This window comes from Bombina bombina, chromosome 3 (assembly GCF_027579735.1).
Source record: "Bombina bombina isolate aBomBom1 chromosome 3, aBomBom1.pri, whole genome shotgun sequence".
NCBI classification, from domain to species: Eukaryota; Metazoa; Chordata; class Amphibia; order Anura; family Bombinatoridae; genus Bombina; species Bombina bombina.
The window spans coordinates 120,622,889-120,639,536 of record NC_069501.1 but is presented as its reverse complement, the minus strand read 5'-3'; the positions used below and the strand labels follow the sequence as shown (position 1 = coordinate 120,639,536).

The following is a 16,648-nucleotide window of genomic DNA, read 5'->3' as shown; positions in this document are numbered from 1 at the left end:
TGCTGAACAAACATCTTTTTAAGCAAACCTTCTAATTTTTTATCCATAGGATCTTTGAAAGCACAACTATCTTCTATGGGTATAGTGGTGCGTTTGTTTAAAGTAGAAACCGCCCCCTCGACCTTGGGGACTGTCTGCCATAAGTCCTTTCTGGGGTCGACCATAGGAAACAATTTTTTAAATATGGGGGGAGGGACGAAAGGTATACCGGGCCTTTCCCATTCTTTATTTACAATGTCCGCCACCCGCTTGGGTATAGGAAAAGCTTCTGGGGGCCCCGGGACCTCTAGAAACTTGTCCATTTTACATAGTTTCTCTGGGATGATCAAATTCTCACAATCATCCAGAGTGGATAACACCTCCTTAAGCAGAGCGCGGAGATGTTCCAACTTAAATTTACATGTAATCACATCAGGTTCAGCTTGTTGAGAAATTTTCCCTGAATCTGAAATTTCTCCCTCAGACAAAACCTCCCTGGCCCCCTCAGACTGGTGTAGGGGCCCTTCAGAAACAATATCATCAGCGTCCTCATGCTCTTCAGTATTATCTAAAACAGAGCAGTCGCGCTTACGCTGATAAGTGGGCATTTTGGCTAAAATGTTTTTGATAGAATTATCCATTACAGCCGTTAATTGTTGCATAGTAAGGAGTATTGGCGCGCTAGATGTACTAGGGGCCTCCTGAGTGGGCAAGACTGGTGTAGACGAAGGAGGGGATGATGCAGTACCATGCTTACTCCCCTCACTTGAGGAATCATCTTGGGCATCATTTTCTCTAAATTTTGTGTCACATAAATCACATCTATTTAAATGAGAAGGAACCTTGGCTTCCCCACATTCAGAACACAGTCTATCTGGTAGTTCAGACATGTTAAACAGGCATAAACTTGATAACAAAGTACAAAAAACGTTTTAAAATAAAACCGTTACTGTCACTTTAAATTTTAAACTGAACACACTTTATTACTGCAATTGCGAAAAAGTATGAAGGAATTGTTCAAAATTCACCAAAATTTCACCACAGTGTCTTAAAGCCTTAAAAGTATTGCACACCAAATTTGGAAGCTTTAACCCTTAAAATAACGGAACCGGAGCCGTTTTTATCTTTAACCCCTTTACAGTCCCTGGTATCTGCTTTGCTGAGACCCAACCAAGCCCAAAGGGGAATACGATACCAAATGACGCCTTCAGAAAGTCTTTTCTATGTATCAGAGCTCCTCACACATGCGACTGCATGTCATGCTTCTCAAAAACAAGTGCGCAATACCGGCGCGAAAATGAGACTCTGCCTATGATTAGGGAAAGCCCCTAGAGAATAAGGTGTCCAAAACAGTGCCTGCCGATATTATTTTACAAAATACCCAGATTAAAATGATTCCTCAAGGCTAAATATGTTTATATATGAATCGATTTAGCCCAGAAAATGTCTACAGTCTTAAAAAGCCCTTGTGAAGCCCTTATTTATTGTCTGTAATAAAAATGGCTTACCGGATCCCATAGGGAAAATGACAGCTTCCAGCATTACATCGTCTTGTTAGAATGTGTCATACCTCAAGCAGTAAAATTCTGCTCACTGTTCCCTCAACTGAAGTTAATTCCTCTCAACAGTCCTGTGTGGAACAGCCATCGATTTTAGTAACGGTTGCTAAAATCATTTTCCTCTTACAAACAGAAATCTTCATCTCTTTTCTGTTTCAGAGTAAATAGTACATACCAGCACTATTTTAAAATAACAAACTCTTGATTGAATAATAAAAACTACAGTTAAACACTAAAAAACTCTAAGCCATCTCCTTGGAGATGTTGCCTGTACAACGGCAAAGAGAATGACTGGGGTAGGCGGAGCCTAGGAGGGATCATGTGACCAGCTTTGCTGGGCTCTTTGCCATTTCCTGTTGGGGAAGAGAATATCCCACAAGTAAGGATGACGCCGTGGACCGGACACACCTATGTTGGAGAAATCAGTTTTGAGCTAAATGTCTCTTCTTTTCCCCATGAGCTGCCCTTGGGACAACAAAAATAAACTACTGCACACAATTAGCTAAAAATATAAACAGTATAAATCTAGGATTTCATGGTATATTGCACATAAATAAATCCATTACACAGTATATCTCCCTGTCATAGGAGACTGCTTATGACTGCGGCTGATTTCCATAGACGGCTGTATGCTCCATTTGTTTGTCTTCATACCTTGCCCTCTCCTGGGAATCAGTGAAGCCTACTGCTCAGTCACACAATTTGCTCGCCCCTTTATGAGCAGCGGTTACAGATGCTGTTGGTTTTGTGATTTTTTATGCCACCAATGAGTCCTCTTCATATAGTGCTTTATCTGCAGTATAATAGGACAGGATTTGGGTGGGTTCTTGGAAGCTCAAAAACAGGACTCTACCCTGCAATGTCACAGAGGATGTTAACCTCTTAGCTGCCCAAGAGACTGGCAATTCATTGCTGTACATTACCCTGGCAACCAAAGAGTAACCTGTAATAGCCTCACTTCCTGTGACAGACTTTCCGCATTACAACAAACATTAAGTCACTAAAATTATTATTAACTAAGGAACTTCCCTATATGTACATAATTTATTATCTAACACATGGAACTTGTCACAATTATAAAGAATCTACAGAAACCTTTAAGTCAACAATTGTTTGCTAAAAAATAATATATATTATAAATAAAATATATATATATATATATATATATATATAATTTATTTATACCCCCCTGATTCCTTTACTATATATATACACACACACATGCATACATACACACATATAGTTTCCAATTCACTTCAATAATAAAAATTGTAATCATGAGCTACTTAGAAGAGCATACCTAGTAGGTAGGTAGTGTGCACACCTCTGCATCTCTATACGTAAACACAACTAGCTGCTATCTACAACACTTGCACATGTAAAACATTGTTAAAAGGATTCATTTCTACAAAAAATACCAAGAGAACAAAGTAAATTCAATAATATAAATCAACTGGAACATTTTCTTTTTAATTTTTACACGATCTGAATCATGCAAAAACATTTAGACTTTAATGTCCCTTTAATGTTAACATATTTATGATAATCTTTCATTTTCTTGCAGCAGGATGTAAAATATAGTCCATGGTCAAACATATGGCGAACTTATTTATGGGTAAATAAAGGCGACAAATTTCTATATGATGTCACAAAATATCAGTCATTTGCCTGTAAATCTACCATCCTTGTGTGTGTAGCTCTTAAAATGACTTCACTATATTAGCAAAAGTGTGGTTGTCCTTCCCAATTCCATCCTCATCTAATCTGCCTCTCTTGCTGCAATATTACATTAGCATTGTATAGAAAACAGCCACCAGGGGTCATCTGATGTCCATTTTCAAGATAGATCATAAAACTAGGTTTACATTTCCATCATCATACAAGGCACAACATATATAGGGCGTTAGCACAATTCATTCACAATATTTAGAGACATTTTGGTAATGAAAAGGCACAATTTAAACGTTTGATAACTAATTTTTATGACAAAATAAATATAAATATTTTTTAGAGTTGTTTATTTTGCTTTAAATGTGCAAAACTTGTCCATGAAGAGATTTCCACAGCTGCAGGGGTTGTCTTTACTAGCAAGTGATAACAAGCACCAAAGTTTTTTTTTGTTTTGTTGGGTTTTTTTGTGGGTGGGGGTTTAGTACCGACACATGTGTTTAAAAAATATCCACTTTCTATTGCCTATTATGTTCTATAATTACATTTATCGGATATATCCCAAAACATTCATAAGATAAGGGGACATCAAATACTTCTTGCTTTTGTGTAACACAATTGTGTCTCACATCTATCCCAGAGCCAGAAAGCAATTTTTGTAACCTCTGTTTTCAAACTGCTGCAAATTGCCCAAAACCAGCTATTTGATTTGCAGCATTTAAAAAACCTAGGTTATAGAATTACATTTTTGGCCTCTCAGGAATGGTGAGAAAAGCACTTTTTTTTTTAAACACTTCAGCAAGAGATATTTAATGCCAGTTTACAGTTCCCTATTTAAGACTATGAAAACAATGCATACATTGTGTAACTCTACCAACGTTTAAAGGGACAGTCTAGTCAAAATTAAACTTTCATGATTCAGATAGGGCATGCAATTTTAAACAACTTTTCAATTTACTTTTATCAGCAAATTGGCTTTGTTCTCTTGGTATTCTTTGCTAAAGTTAAACCTAGGTAGACTCATATGTTAATTTCTAATCCCTTGAAGGCCGCATCTTATTTCAGGGCACTTTGACAGTTTTTCACAGATAGACAGCGCTAGTTCATATGTGTCATATAGATAACATATGACTCAGAACTGATTGACTAAAATGCAAGTCTGCCAAAAGAATTTAAATAAGGGGACAGTCTGCAGAGGCTTAGCTACAAGGTAACCACATAAGTAAAAAAGTACATTAATATAACTGTTAGTTATGCAAAACTGTGGAATGGGTAATAAAGGGATTATCTATCTTTTTAAACAATACACCTTTAAGTTTTTATTAGAGAATTCTGCTAGTAAATTTTCTTAGAACGTACATTTCGCTAGCTAAACCTTCACACTGCAGTCTCTAGCTCTATGAAGAATACACTTGATTTTAGGGTTGCACCAATACCATTTTTTTATGACCGAGTACAAGTACCGATACTTGTTTTCAAATACTCGCCGATACCAATTACCGATACTTTTTTGTTTACCAAGCACAATACAGACTAATTATTTAAGATTCCTTCTTTATAATTATAAAGGGCTGTAATTCAAAAGACATTATGAAAAAATAAAACAGTTTTATTTGTCACAAAGTTCACCGAACATGTTTATAAATAAAAAATATTACAATAAAATATTAAATTTAAAGGGGGGGTGATGCAATTGGGTTGTAGGGCTGTTATATAACATAAATCTGACATTTGTATGGAGGTTCGGCTCTAAGTTGAACAGTCTTTCACTTTCCACCATACTGCATGGGACAGAAAGATATTTTTGGCCCATTTAGCCAGAGCTGGAAATCTGTTTATTAACTGCCCAGTCCTTCAGGGGTTTCTCTGAACGAGGTACAGTGATCTCTCCTACAATAATACAAATAACCATTTGTATTGGCAGAACAGTAGTAAACATTTTTTTGTTTAGTCTCCACTCCAGTTTAAAATGAAATGGGAACATGCAGTTTGAAAAAACGCCACAAGATAGCATATGGGTAGGAAGTGGAGGTATCGGTTTAAGTATCGGTGCAGTTGCACGAGTACATGTGTACTCATGCAAATACTTGGTATCGGTACTAGTATCGGTGCAACCCTACTTGATTTAATTACCCTCAGCAAATAAATAGTCTCAATGTAGTTATTTATGGTCTCTACAAGCCTAGCTCTGGTCCCTACATAAAACATTGCTGATTTATCTACTTTATAAAAAAAACAACAACAACAACTGTATGACTAACTAAGCTATGTTTAAAACACAATTGTCAACCACTGTTTTCCCATACCAATGAGATAGATCATAAGTACTGTTAAAACAAATAAAAAATGACAAACATAACAATGAGTAATGTAATGTAGCAAGGTTTTAAGGATAATAAAAAAAAATATTTTTCAAGAATATTTCGGTAAAAAAAAATATGGAGTTACTACAAAACCGTTAAGGTTTTTTTTTTGTTTGTTTTTTTTAACATAAAAAACAGACATTTGGGAAGCCCTCTGCAATTATTATTAAAGGGACAGCATACTGTAAAACCATTTTTTCCTCTATGTGTTTCCAATGATTTACACCAGTATAAAATGTATTACAAATTGTTTATTCATGTTTATTTTTGTTAATGGAATAGCTAGTTTTCTTTGAAAACACAACACGTTAAAATGGGTTGCACTTGCAGAGAAATCAGATTTCCTTATTTTAGCACTTTCTGTAAACTTACTTGCTTATTTATATTATCTCAAAACTTAGAGAGAACAATTGAACATTGACATTTTATCACTTATCTCTCCTACCTCTCAATGGGAACGTAATTTCTTCTGCTGGTTATGTTTACACAGATTTTCATATCCTATACTTAAAGGGACAACATTTTCTTTCATGATTACAACTTCTATTATTCATTTTTCTTCGCTCTCTTGGTATCTTTTGCAGAAAAGCAGGGACTTAGGCTCAGGAGTGTGCACATGTCTGGAGCACTTATGTTGCAGCAGATTTGCAAGAAGGTTATCCATTTGCAAGAGCACTAAATGGCAGCACTATTTTCCTGCCATGTAGCCATTCCAGGTGCCTACCTAGGTATCTCTTCAACAAACAATACTATGGGGACAAAGCAAATTTAATAATAGAAGTAAATTGGAAACTTTTTACAAATTGTATGATCTGCATGAATCACAAAAAGAAAATATTTGGGTTTCATATCCATTTAAGTAAAGAAAATTTCAGTATGAGTAAGGTTTCCACTGGCAAAAATCAGCTATTTAAAATAACAAAATAAAGGTAAATGGGCTATTTGTAACAATTTAATACACGTCAGCAGGTAAAGTGGATAATTTTGTACAAATTAAAGGGGAGAAGAATTTAGGGTACACTGTCCCTTTAACAATTGTCACAATTCCATGAACAACTTACTACCCATTTGATCCCTATAAATGTTTCCTTGTATAACACTTATGTTTATAGCGCTGCGGAATCTGTTGGCGCTCTAAAAATAACTGATAATAATAATATAAACACAATTATTACTAGGTAAATCTAATAACAACTATAAAAAACATGTATAAAACTTAAGTTTCAGCCGTGACCATATAAAAAGACGATGTTTATAGACAAAAGCTACTACACAGCAAATGACCGATCGCCCTAAGCTTGACGTATCACAAAGGATGGAATAAAAAGCTTCTTGTAGTTGTAATTCAATAATCTTTATCTAATTAGCACATAAAGAATGAACCGTTAATAGCTATATAAAATACTGTGCCACAAGTTAGACACGGAAACAAATGCTAAGTATCTTACATTATGCTTTCTTTTAGATGAAACAAAAATCTAAACCACAACAACCCTTTTAAACGAATTGCAGATCATGGGTGTTTGTAAAATGGATGTTCCTGTGCTGAATAAACCAGCTTTTCTTGTCAGACATGTAGAGGCCTATACTCTGTCCACTAAGAAAGCTGTGGGAGTTGTCCTCGTCAACCAGCGAACGATTCATATGTTCGTCAGTTATGCACAAACATTGGATTCCTTTTTATTGACTTTAAAGTCAAACTTAAACTTTCATGATTCAGACACAGAATTCAGTTTTGAACAACTTCTGTTATCAAATTTGCTACATTATTTTGGTATAGTTTATTGAAGCGTATACCGATGTAGGCACTCAGCACTGCTGGGAGCTATACATATGATGAGACACTGACAAGAGGAACATGTGCCGCCAATACCCATAGTTCCAAACAGTGCTCTTGAGGCTACCTATGTATACTCTTCAACAAAGGCTGGAAAGAGAACAAACGTGATAGATGTAAATTTGAAATACGTTCAAACGTGCATGGTCTGTCTGAATCATGAACGTTTAAAGTGATTGTAAACTTTAATTAATTAAAGCCCAGTATCAAATAATAATCTTAAAAACAGGGGCACTTTAATTCATTAAAGTTTACAAAGACACTTATTTTTTAAAATACCATTGCCTTATGGAAAACATAACACAGATCCTCCGCCCGTATCTCCTGCATTCTTTAGCATATCGATGACGAATCCGTCTTCCTCCAATCGTTGCATGTCCCCTTTGGTATCTAGCTCGTGGGGCACGCAATGATTGGAGGAAGCCGCATTTGTCATCCATATGTTAACCCCTTAGTGACCAGACCATTTTTCAATGTTCTTAACTAGGACTATTTTTACATTCCTGCAGTGTTTGTGTTTAGCTGTAATTTTCCTCTTACTCATTTACTGTACCCACACATATTATATACCGTTTTTCTCGCCATTAAATGGACTTTCTAAAGATACCATTATTTTCATCATATCTTATAATTTACTATCAATTTATTTTTTATAAAATATGGTGAAAAATTTGAAAAAAAAAAAACCCACACTTTTTCTAACTTTGACCCCTAAAATCTCTTACGCATCTACAACCACCAAAAAACTCCCAAGCTAAATAGTTTCTAAATTTTATCCTGAGTTTAGAAATACCCAATGTTTACATGTTCTTTGCTTTTTTTTCTGCATCGGTAGTTGGCTAAAGGATATTGCACGATGTCTCAATATCGATGCATCACTGCAATACCGTAAGAGTGGCTGGAAGCGATCAAGATCACTTCCAGTGCTATAGCACGTCTTTGATCATTAAGGGGTTAAAAAAAGGAGGGGCTGCGGGCAGAGGATCTGCATGCAATTAAAAGACATTCTAATGCAAAAATGGCATGGCTTAATGTGGCACAGCATGTCATTGACTCAAGCTTACTGTGTGTTCTATAACTACAAGCCCCACTCAGGAGCAACAAGCCTTAGTGTGGCACAGCATGTCATTGACTCCAGCTTACTGTGTGTTCTATACCTACAAGCCCCACTCAGGAGCAACAAGCCTTAGTGTGGCACAGCATGTCATTGACTCAAGCTTACTGTGTGTTCTATTCCTACAAGCCCCACTCAGGAGCAGCAAACCTTAGTGTGGCACAGCATGTCATTGACTCAAGCTTACTGTGTGTTCTATACCTACAAGCCCCACTCAGGAGCAGCAAACCTTAGTGTGGAACAGCATGTCATTGACTCAAGCTTACTGTGTGTTCTATTCCTACAAGCCCCACTCAGGAGCAACAAGCCTTAGTGTGGCACAGCATGTCATTGACTCAAGCTTACTGTGTGTTCTATTCCTACAAGCCCCACTCAGGAGCAGCAAACCTTAGTGTGGCACAGCATGTCATTGACTCAAGCTTACTGTGTGTTCTATTCCTAAAAGCCCCACTCAGGAGCAACAAGCCTTAGTGTGGCACAGCATGTCATTGACTCAAGCTTACTGTGTGTTCTATTCCTACAAGCCCCACTCAGGAGCAACAAGCCTTAGTGTGGCACAGCATGTCATTGACTCAAGCTTACTGTGTGTTCTATTCCTTCAAGCCCCACTCAGGAGCAGCAAGCCTTAGTGTGGCACAGCATGTCATTGACTCAAGCTTACTGTGTGTTCTATTCCTACAAGCCCCACTCAGGAGCAGCAAACCTTAGTGTGGCACAGCATGTCATTGACTCAAGCTTACTGTGTGTTCTATTCCTACAAGCCCCACTCAGGAGCAGCAAACCTTAATGTGGCACAGCATGTCATTGACTCAAGCTTACTGTGTGTTCTATTCCTACAAGCCCCACTCAGGAGCAGCAAACCTTAGTGTGGCACAGCATGTCATTGACTCAAGCTTACTGTGTGTTCTATACCTACAAGCCCCACTCAGGAGCAGCAAGCCTTAGTGTGGCACAGCATGTCATTGACTCAAGCTTACTGTGTGTTCTATACCTACAAGCCCCACTCAGGAGCAGCAAGCCTTAATGTGGTACAGCATGTCATTGACTCAAGCTTACTGTGTGTTCTATACCTACAAGCCCCACTCAGGAGCAGCAAACCTTAGTGTGGCACAGCATGTCACTTACTCAAGCTTACTGTGTGTTCTATACCTACAAGCCCCACTCAGGAGCAGCAAACCTTAGTGTGGCACAGCATGTCATTGACTCAAGCTTACTGTGTTTTCTATTCCTACAAGCCCCACTCAGGAGCAGCAAACCTTAGTGTGGCACAGCATGTCATTGACTCAAGCTTACTGTGTGTTCTATTCCTACAAGCCCCACTCAGGAGCAGCAAACCTTAGTGTGGCACAGCATGTCATTGACTCAAGCTTACTGTGTGTTCTATACCTACAAGCCCCACTCAGGAGCAACAAGCCTTAGTGTGGCACAGCATGTCATTGACTCAAGCTTACTGTGTGTTCTATTCCTTCAAGCCCCACTCAGGAGCAGCAAACCTTAATGTGGCACAGCATGTCATTGACTCAAGCTTACTGTGTGTTCTATTCCTACAAGCCCCACTCAGGAGCAACAAACCTTAGTGTGGCACAGCATGTCATTGACTCAAGCTTACTGTGTGTTCTATTCCTACAAGCCCCACTCAGGAGCAGCAAGCCTTAGTGTGGCACAGCTTGTCATTGACTCAAGCTTACTGTGTGTTCTATACCTACAAGCCCCACTCAGGAGCAGCAAGCCTTAGTGTGGCACAGCATGTCATTGACTCAAGCTTACTTAAGCCTTACTGTGTGTTCTATACCTACAAGCCCCACTCAGGAGCAGCAAACCTTAATGTGGCACAGCATGTCACTTACTCAAGCTTACTGTGTGTTCTATACCTACAAGCACCACTCAGGAGCAGCAAACCTTAATGTGGCACAGCATGTCATTGACTCAAGCTTACTGTGTGTTCTATACCTATAAGTCCCACTCAGGAGCAGCAAGCCTTAATGTGGCACAGCATGTCATTGACTCAAGCGTACTGTGTGTTCTATACCTACAAGCCCCACTCAGGAGCAGCAAACCTTAATGTGGCACAGCATGTCATTGACTCAAGCGTACTGTGTGTTCTATACCTACAAGCCCCACTCAGGAGCAGCAAGCCTTAGTGTGGCACAGCATGTCATTGACTCAAGCTTACTGTGTGTTCTATACCTACAAGCCCCACTCAGGAGCAGCAAGCCTTGCAGCTACCAATCAGATCACAACTACTGGTGATAGCTGCTCCGAACAAACATATCCTGCTTGGTGCTGCATCTAAGTAATGTTTTACTTTTGAACTCTACCCCTTTGCTGGGGTTAAACACATAGTAAGCTTAAAAGGGACATGAAACCCAATTTTTTTCTTTTATGATTGAGATAGAACATACATTTGTAAACAACTTTCCAAATTACTTCTATTATCAGTTTTGCTTCATTCACTTGGTATCTTTTATTGTAGGAGCAGAATTACACTATTGGGAACAAGCTAAAAAGCATCAGTAAGACAATGACAGTAGACATATGTGCAGCCACCAATAAGCAGCTAGCTCTCAGTTCCTGCGTCTACCTAGGTATATCTTTTAACAAATGATACAAAGAGAACTAAGCAAATTAGATGTTAGAATTAGAAGTAAATTGACAGGTTTTTTAAAATTGTATGCTCTAGCAATCGAGAAAAAAAAAATGTGTTTTGGATTCATACCCCTTTAAGCACTGAGGCAAACAATAATATGTTCTATCAAATTAGAGCATGGCAGTTTTTTGCATTAGATTGCAACAATATTAGTAGTAAGGAAAATGGACATAAAATAATCAGCAATCAGTGCAGCTGATGAGTAGGGGCAGAGGAGAACTATTTGTAACTAAACTGCATCACAGATGTGGAAGCTGTAAAATACAATACACTTATTAGTGTTTCACAAATAAAGACTAGTCAAATGTCCCTTTAAAGGAACACTCAAGTCAAAATAAACTTTTATGATTTACTTCCATTATCAAATTTTGCAGTCTTTTTATATTCACACTTTCTGGGGAACAAGATCCTACTGAGCATGTGCACAAGCTCACAGAGTATATGTTTACTAGTCTGTGATTGGCTGATATCGGTCATATGATACAGGGGGCCGGAAAATGGTAGAAAAAATTAATTTATCAGAATAAAAATCTACTGCTTATTTGAAATTCAGAGTAGGTGTTAAATGATTGTCTTTTTATTATGCACTTGTTAATTATACAATTCTACTGCACTGAGTGGTCCTTTAACTTGATTTTAGTAATTTAGACAAGACACTTAAAGTGCCAGAATTACATTTTACCATAGAGAGTAAAGTGTGATAGCAACATATTTGTCTGAAGAAATAGTGTGGCAGAATGAGCTGTAAATAATGGTGGCAATATAAGTACTGTTGCCCACAGCTAGTAAATTCTCATTGTGTAAACAAAGAGGTTGTATGAAGTTAACCACACACAAGTAAAGGTCACTTCAAGCTCAGCAAATATTTACTTCTTCACGCTTTTCAGCTTGTTTCAGGTGGATACATTGGAGATAGTGTGTACCAGTGTTTTATGGCCAACAGCTGTGCTATATATTAGTGTGTGTACAATTTGCTGGTCGCTTCTACATTTAGTAATATATGTAAGTAATATATGTAAGTAATATATGTAAGTAATATATGTAAGTAATATATTTAGTAATATAGGTAAGTAATATATTTAGTAATATATGTAAGTAATATATTTAGTAACATATGTAAGTAATATATGTAAGTAATATATGTAAGTAATATATGTAAGTAATATATTTAGTAATATATTTAGTAATATATTTAGTAATATATGTAAGTAATATATTTAGTAATATATGTAAGTAATATATTTAGTAATATATGTAAGTAATATATTTAGTAATATATGTAAGTAATATATTTAGTAATATATGTAAGTAATATATTTAGTAATATATGTAAGTAATATATTTAGTAATATATGTAAGTAATATATTTAGTAATATATGTAAGTAATATATTTAGTAATATATGTAAGTAATATATGTAAGTAATATATTTAGCAATATATGTAAGTAATATATTTAGTAATATATGTAATATATTTAGTAATATATGTAAGTAATATATGTAAGTAATATATTTAGTAATATATTTAGTAATATATGTAAGTAATATATTTAGTAATATAGGTAATATATTTAGTAATATATGTAAGTAATATATTTAGTAATATATGTAATTAATATATGTAAGTAATATATTTAGTAATATATGTAAGTAATATATGTAAGTAATATATTTAGTAATATATGTAATATATTTAGTAATATAGGTAAGTAATATATTTAGTAATATAGGCAAGTAATATATGTAAGTAATATATGTAAGTAATATATTTAGCAATATATGTAAGTAATATATTTAGCAATATATGTAAGTAATATATTTAGTAATATATTTAGTAATATATGTAAGTAATATATTTAGTAATATATGTAAGTAATATATTTAGTAATATATGTAAGTAATATATTTAGTAATATATGTAAGTAATATATTTAGTAATATATGTAAGTAATATATTTAGTAATATAGGTAATATATTTAGTAATATATGTAAGTAATATATGTAAGTAATATATTTAGCAATATATGTAAGTAATATATTTAGTAATATATGTAAGTAATATATTTAGTAATATATGTAAGTAATATATTTAGTAATATATGTAAGTAATATATTTAGTAATATAGGTAATATATTTAGTAATATATGTAAGTAATATATTTAGTAATATATGTAATTAATATATGTAAGTAATATATTTAGTAATATATGTAATATATGTAAGTAATATGTTTAGTAATATATGTAATATATTTAGTAATATAGGTAAGTAATATATTTAGTAATATAGGCAAGTAATATATTTAGTAATATATGTAAGTAATATATTTAGTAATATATTTAGTAATATATGTAAGTAATATATCCAAGTAATGTACAAATTCATTGATTGAAATGTTGATGCAAACTGTTCAGATTATTGCAGGATATTTAAATAGGTGATTGTAGAAGGGTGCTTACAAATAAACAGGATCCCCACGGTGCACGCAGGACCTCTACAACGATGACATCCTTTAAAACATTTGCTTTAGCATTTGCTTTCCTACAACAAACTGACAGACACTGTTGTTTTAGTGCAAAGCTTTTGTAAAGGCAAATGGGTCTGGAATGTGCATTTCATTAGATCTGGCATATTCTGCTGCATTTAGACATAAAAGTGCAAAAAGAAAATGCTTTTATGTTTTAGAGCATTTTATTATTGCTATAAATACAAATGGGTTAAATACATAGTTAAAGCCAGCACCAGAACAGCAATGCAATACTGGGAGCTAGCTTAACACATCCAATGACGAGAGGCATGTGTGTGTAGCCACCAATCAGCAGCTGGTGCATTGCTGCTCGAGCCTACCTAGGTATGTTTTTAACAAAGGATATCAAGCGAATAAAGTAAATTTGACAATAGAAGTAAACTAAAAAGTCTCTTAAAATTGCCTGCTCTATCTGACCCTTGATAGTTTATTTTTGATTTTCATGTTATTTTTAAGAACAAAACTAAACAATTAAAATGAAGTGATGTGAAATATACTGACTGATGCACTCTACATGGAGAGATTCACAGTCATACGCTTCATGAGATATAAAATGTATACACCAAGTAACACAGCTTCTAAACAATTCTTACACTATTCTTATACAAATGCCAGGAAGCTCTTTAATGGAGAAAACACATTGCCCTTTTATGTTAAAATCAGTGTTCTATGGAGGGAAACAAAAACACATTTATGTACTGCAAACCATGCAGGACCCGGATTATCTTGTTGAAAAGTAAAAAAATACTAATCTCTATAACTTTCTACCATACATATAACAGAGCACTATAAAGACATTAAAAATACATGTACAAGTGAGCCTTGAGGACTGATTGCTCATAGGCTGATAAAAATAACTTTCACTGTTTACTGGTTGACAGTAACAGTCCACAAGCCTAGAACAATGTAATAGAGGAGCAGATTGTTTCAAGTTATAAATACTACAGCATGTACTTGTACAACTAATTAAAAAGGAGATACTTTAGCTGTGAACCCCACTAACAGCAAATAGCCCCCACAATACTACCTACCTAAACATAATTAAAATTAAAGTGGATCAGAACTACTTATAATAAAAAACACAATCAGACAACCCCAGCAAATGGTGGAAAATATATATAATAATAATTTTCTTCAAAAATATATCTGTGCATTCTATGGGCTTCTTGCAATGTGCAGGATGGAGAGTAATCTGCTATGTCTGACAACACAATTCATAGGACAAATCGTACATTGCAAATTGTTTTAACAAATATTAAATATAGAGCCAATCAGTCCCAGAAAAAACCAAGACTCCCACAGTATTAAAAAAAAAAAAAAAACTGGTTGATTAAGAATCATGGACTTTACCTGAGTTGTCTTTGCTCTCCGGCCATGCATGCTATTGCTGTGGCTAAGTTTTAGATTGGTAGCACCTTCAGAAAGGCAATGTGACTTCCTGCAGGGAAGAGTGTTATAATTACTGTATGATGGGCTATTGTCCATAGAAGCAGGTGCCATATTGTATTTCTCCGCTTCTGGCGAGTGAGATACCAAATTCCGACAGTAAATCATAAACTTACTCCTGGGAACACCATTGATTGATACATGAGGAGTCTTTTGAGGGTACAGGTCCGTTAAAGAGTTGGCACGTTGGAGAGAGTCCATTTGTTTTGGACTGTCAACCTTATCCATCCTTGTTTCCTCACAGTCTTTATCCTCTGTGGAGCATAATATTTCCTCAGTGCTAGTTAAATGTTCTTGGCTAAGATCAGAGAGGGAAAATTCCAAGCTGTCCTCTCGCCATATGTCTGCAGATTTAGATCTTTTCTTCTTAAAACTTGCTGTTTCCAAGAGACCTGACCCATTTGTTGAATAATTTTGGGATCTACCATCTACTTCAACATAATAAGTGGAATCTTCATACAACCTACTTTCCTCTGAGTCTTGAATGCTCTGAACAGAGGCCGCTGTAAGAACTGTGCTGCTGTTTAGACTAGGAGTAACGGAGGAATCTGTATGATATGACACAGGTCTTAAACCCATATCTGCCCATACCTGACTGTCAAAGTCATCCATGTTAGCATCCTGGGAGTAAGGTTCCATGCCATTTTCTGCTAAGCACTGTGGGATACTGGGAGTACTGCTGGACCTGTTGCTGACTTCTGACTTTCTGTGCACAGGCTTTCCTGAGGAAGCATGCCGAGTTCTGCGAGAAGTTTTGTTGATACGAAGTGAACGGGATGTGTGCTTACGGCCAAGGCCAGGGTGATCTTTCCCATACAAAGCTTCTACATTTTGACTTTCTGCGTTTCCCATGATTTTAGGATCTGCAAGATGAAAAAAGACAGAACTAAAACTATATGCATATGGTTTCTTTAATCAAAGCATTTGCAAACACTCCCAGCTGTCACAGTCCCTAACCTTGATTTTCTTCAAAACAATATAAATGAACTAAATCAGCTATGTGATTGCTTAGTGCTGTGGCTGCACTCATATACAACTAGCCAAACGTAAAGGATAAGAAAGGTCGAAAATAAAATGTACATAGGTGCATTTCAATTTGATATACTGTATAAGCATTTTTGCAATATACTTTCATTAGCAAAAATGCTTCCAGTAAAAGTTATTACAGTATTTCAGCAGCATATGCACATATTCTATGATGGCCTGAGCATCAGTATTAAAACACCACACCTTCTCAGAGAGATGGCAGTAGTGTGTGTTGTTTTTGAAGACATAGTTTGTCATACAAACCACTGCTGACTCTCTGAGCAGGTGTGGTGTTTTAATACTGATGCACAGGACCTCATAGAATATGTGCATATGCTGCTGAAATACTGTAATAACTTTTACTGGAAGCATTTTTGCTAATGATGCACAATCTGATGCACAGGCCCTCATAGGATATGTGCGTATGCTTTATTAGAAGCATTTTTGCTAATGAAAATATACTGCAAAAATGCTTATAT

The 16,648-nt window shown here is 35.7% G+C and overlaps 1 protein-coding gene across 3 annotated transcripts in view; it reads right to left on the bottom strand.

The window, feature by feature from the left end:
• TIAM1 (TIAM Rac1 associated GEF 1) overlaps nucleotides 1–16,648 on the bottom strand; it is an 873,661-nt gene that overhangs the window by 220,355 nt on the left and 636,658 nt on the right. For all 3 annotated transcript variants that reach the window (XM_053705978.1, XM_053705976.1, XM_053705979.1), the window contains one exon: nucleotides 15,048–16,006. In XM_053705978.1, coding sequence (XP_053561953.1) covers nucleotides 15,048–15,995 — 948 coding nt within the window. In that variant the 5' untranslated portion in view covers nucleotides 15,996–16,006. The remainder of the gene's footprint in view (nucleotides 1–15,047; nucleotides 16,007–16,648) is intronic.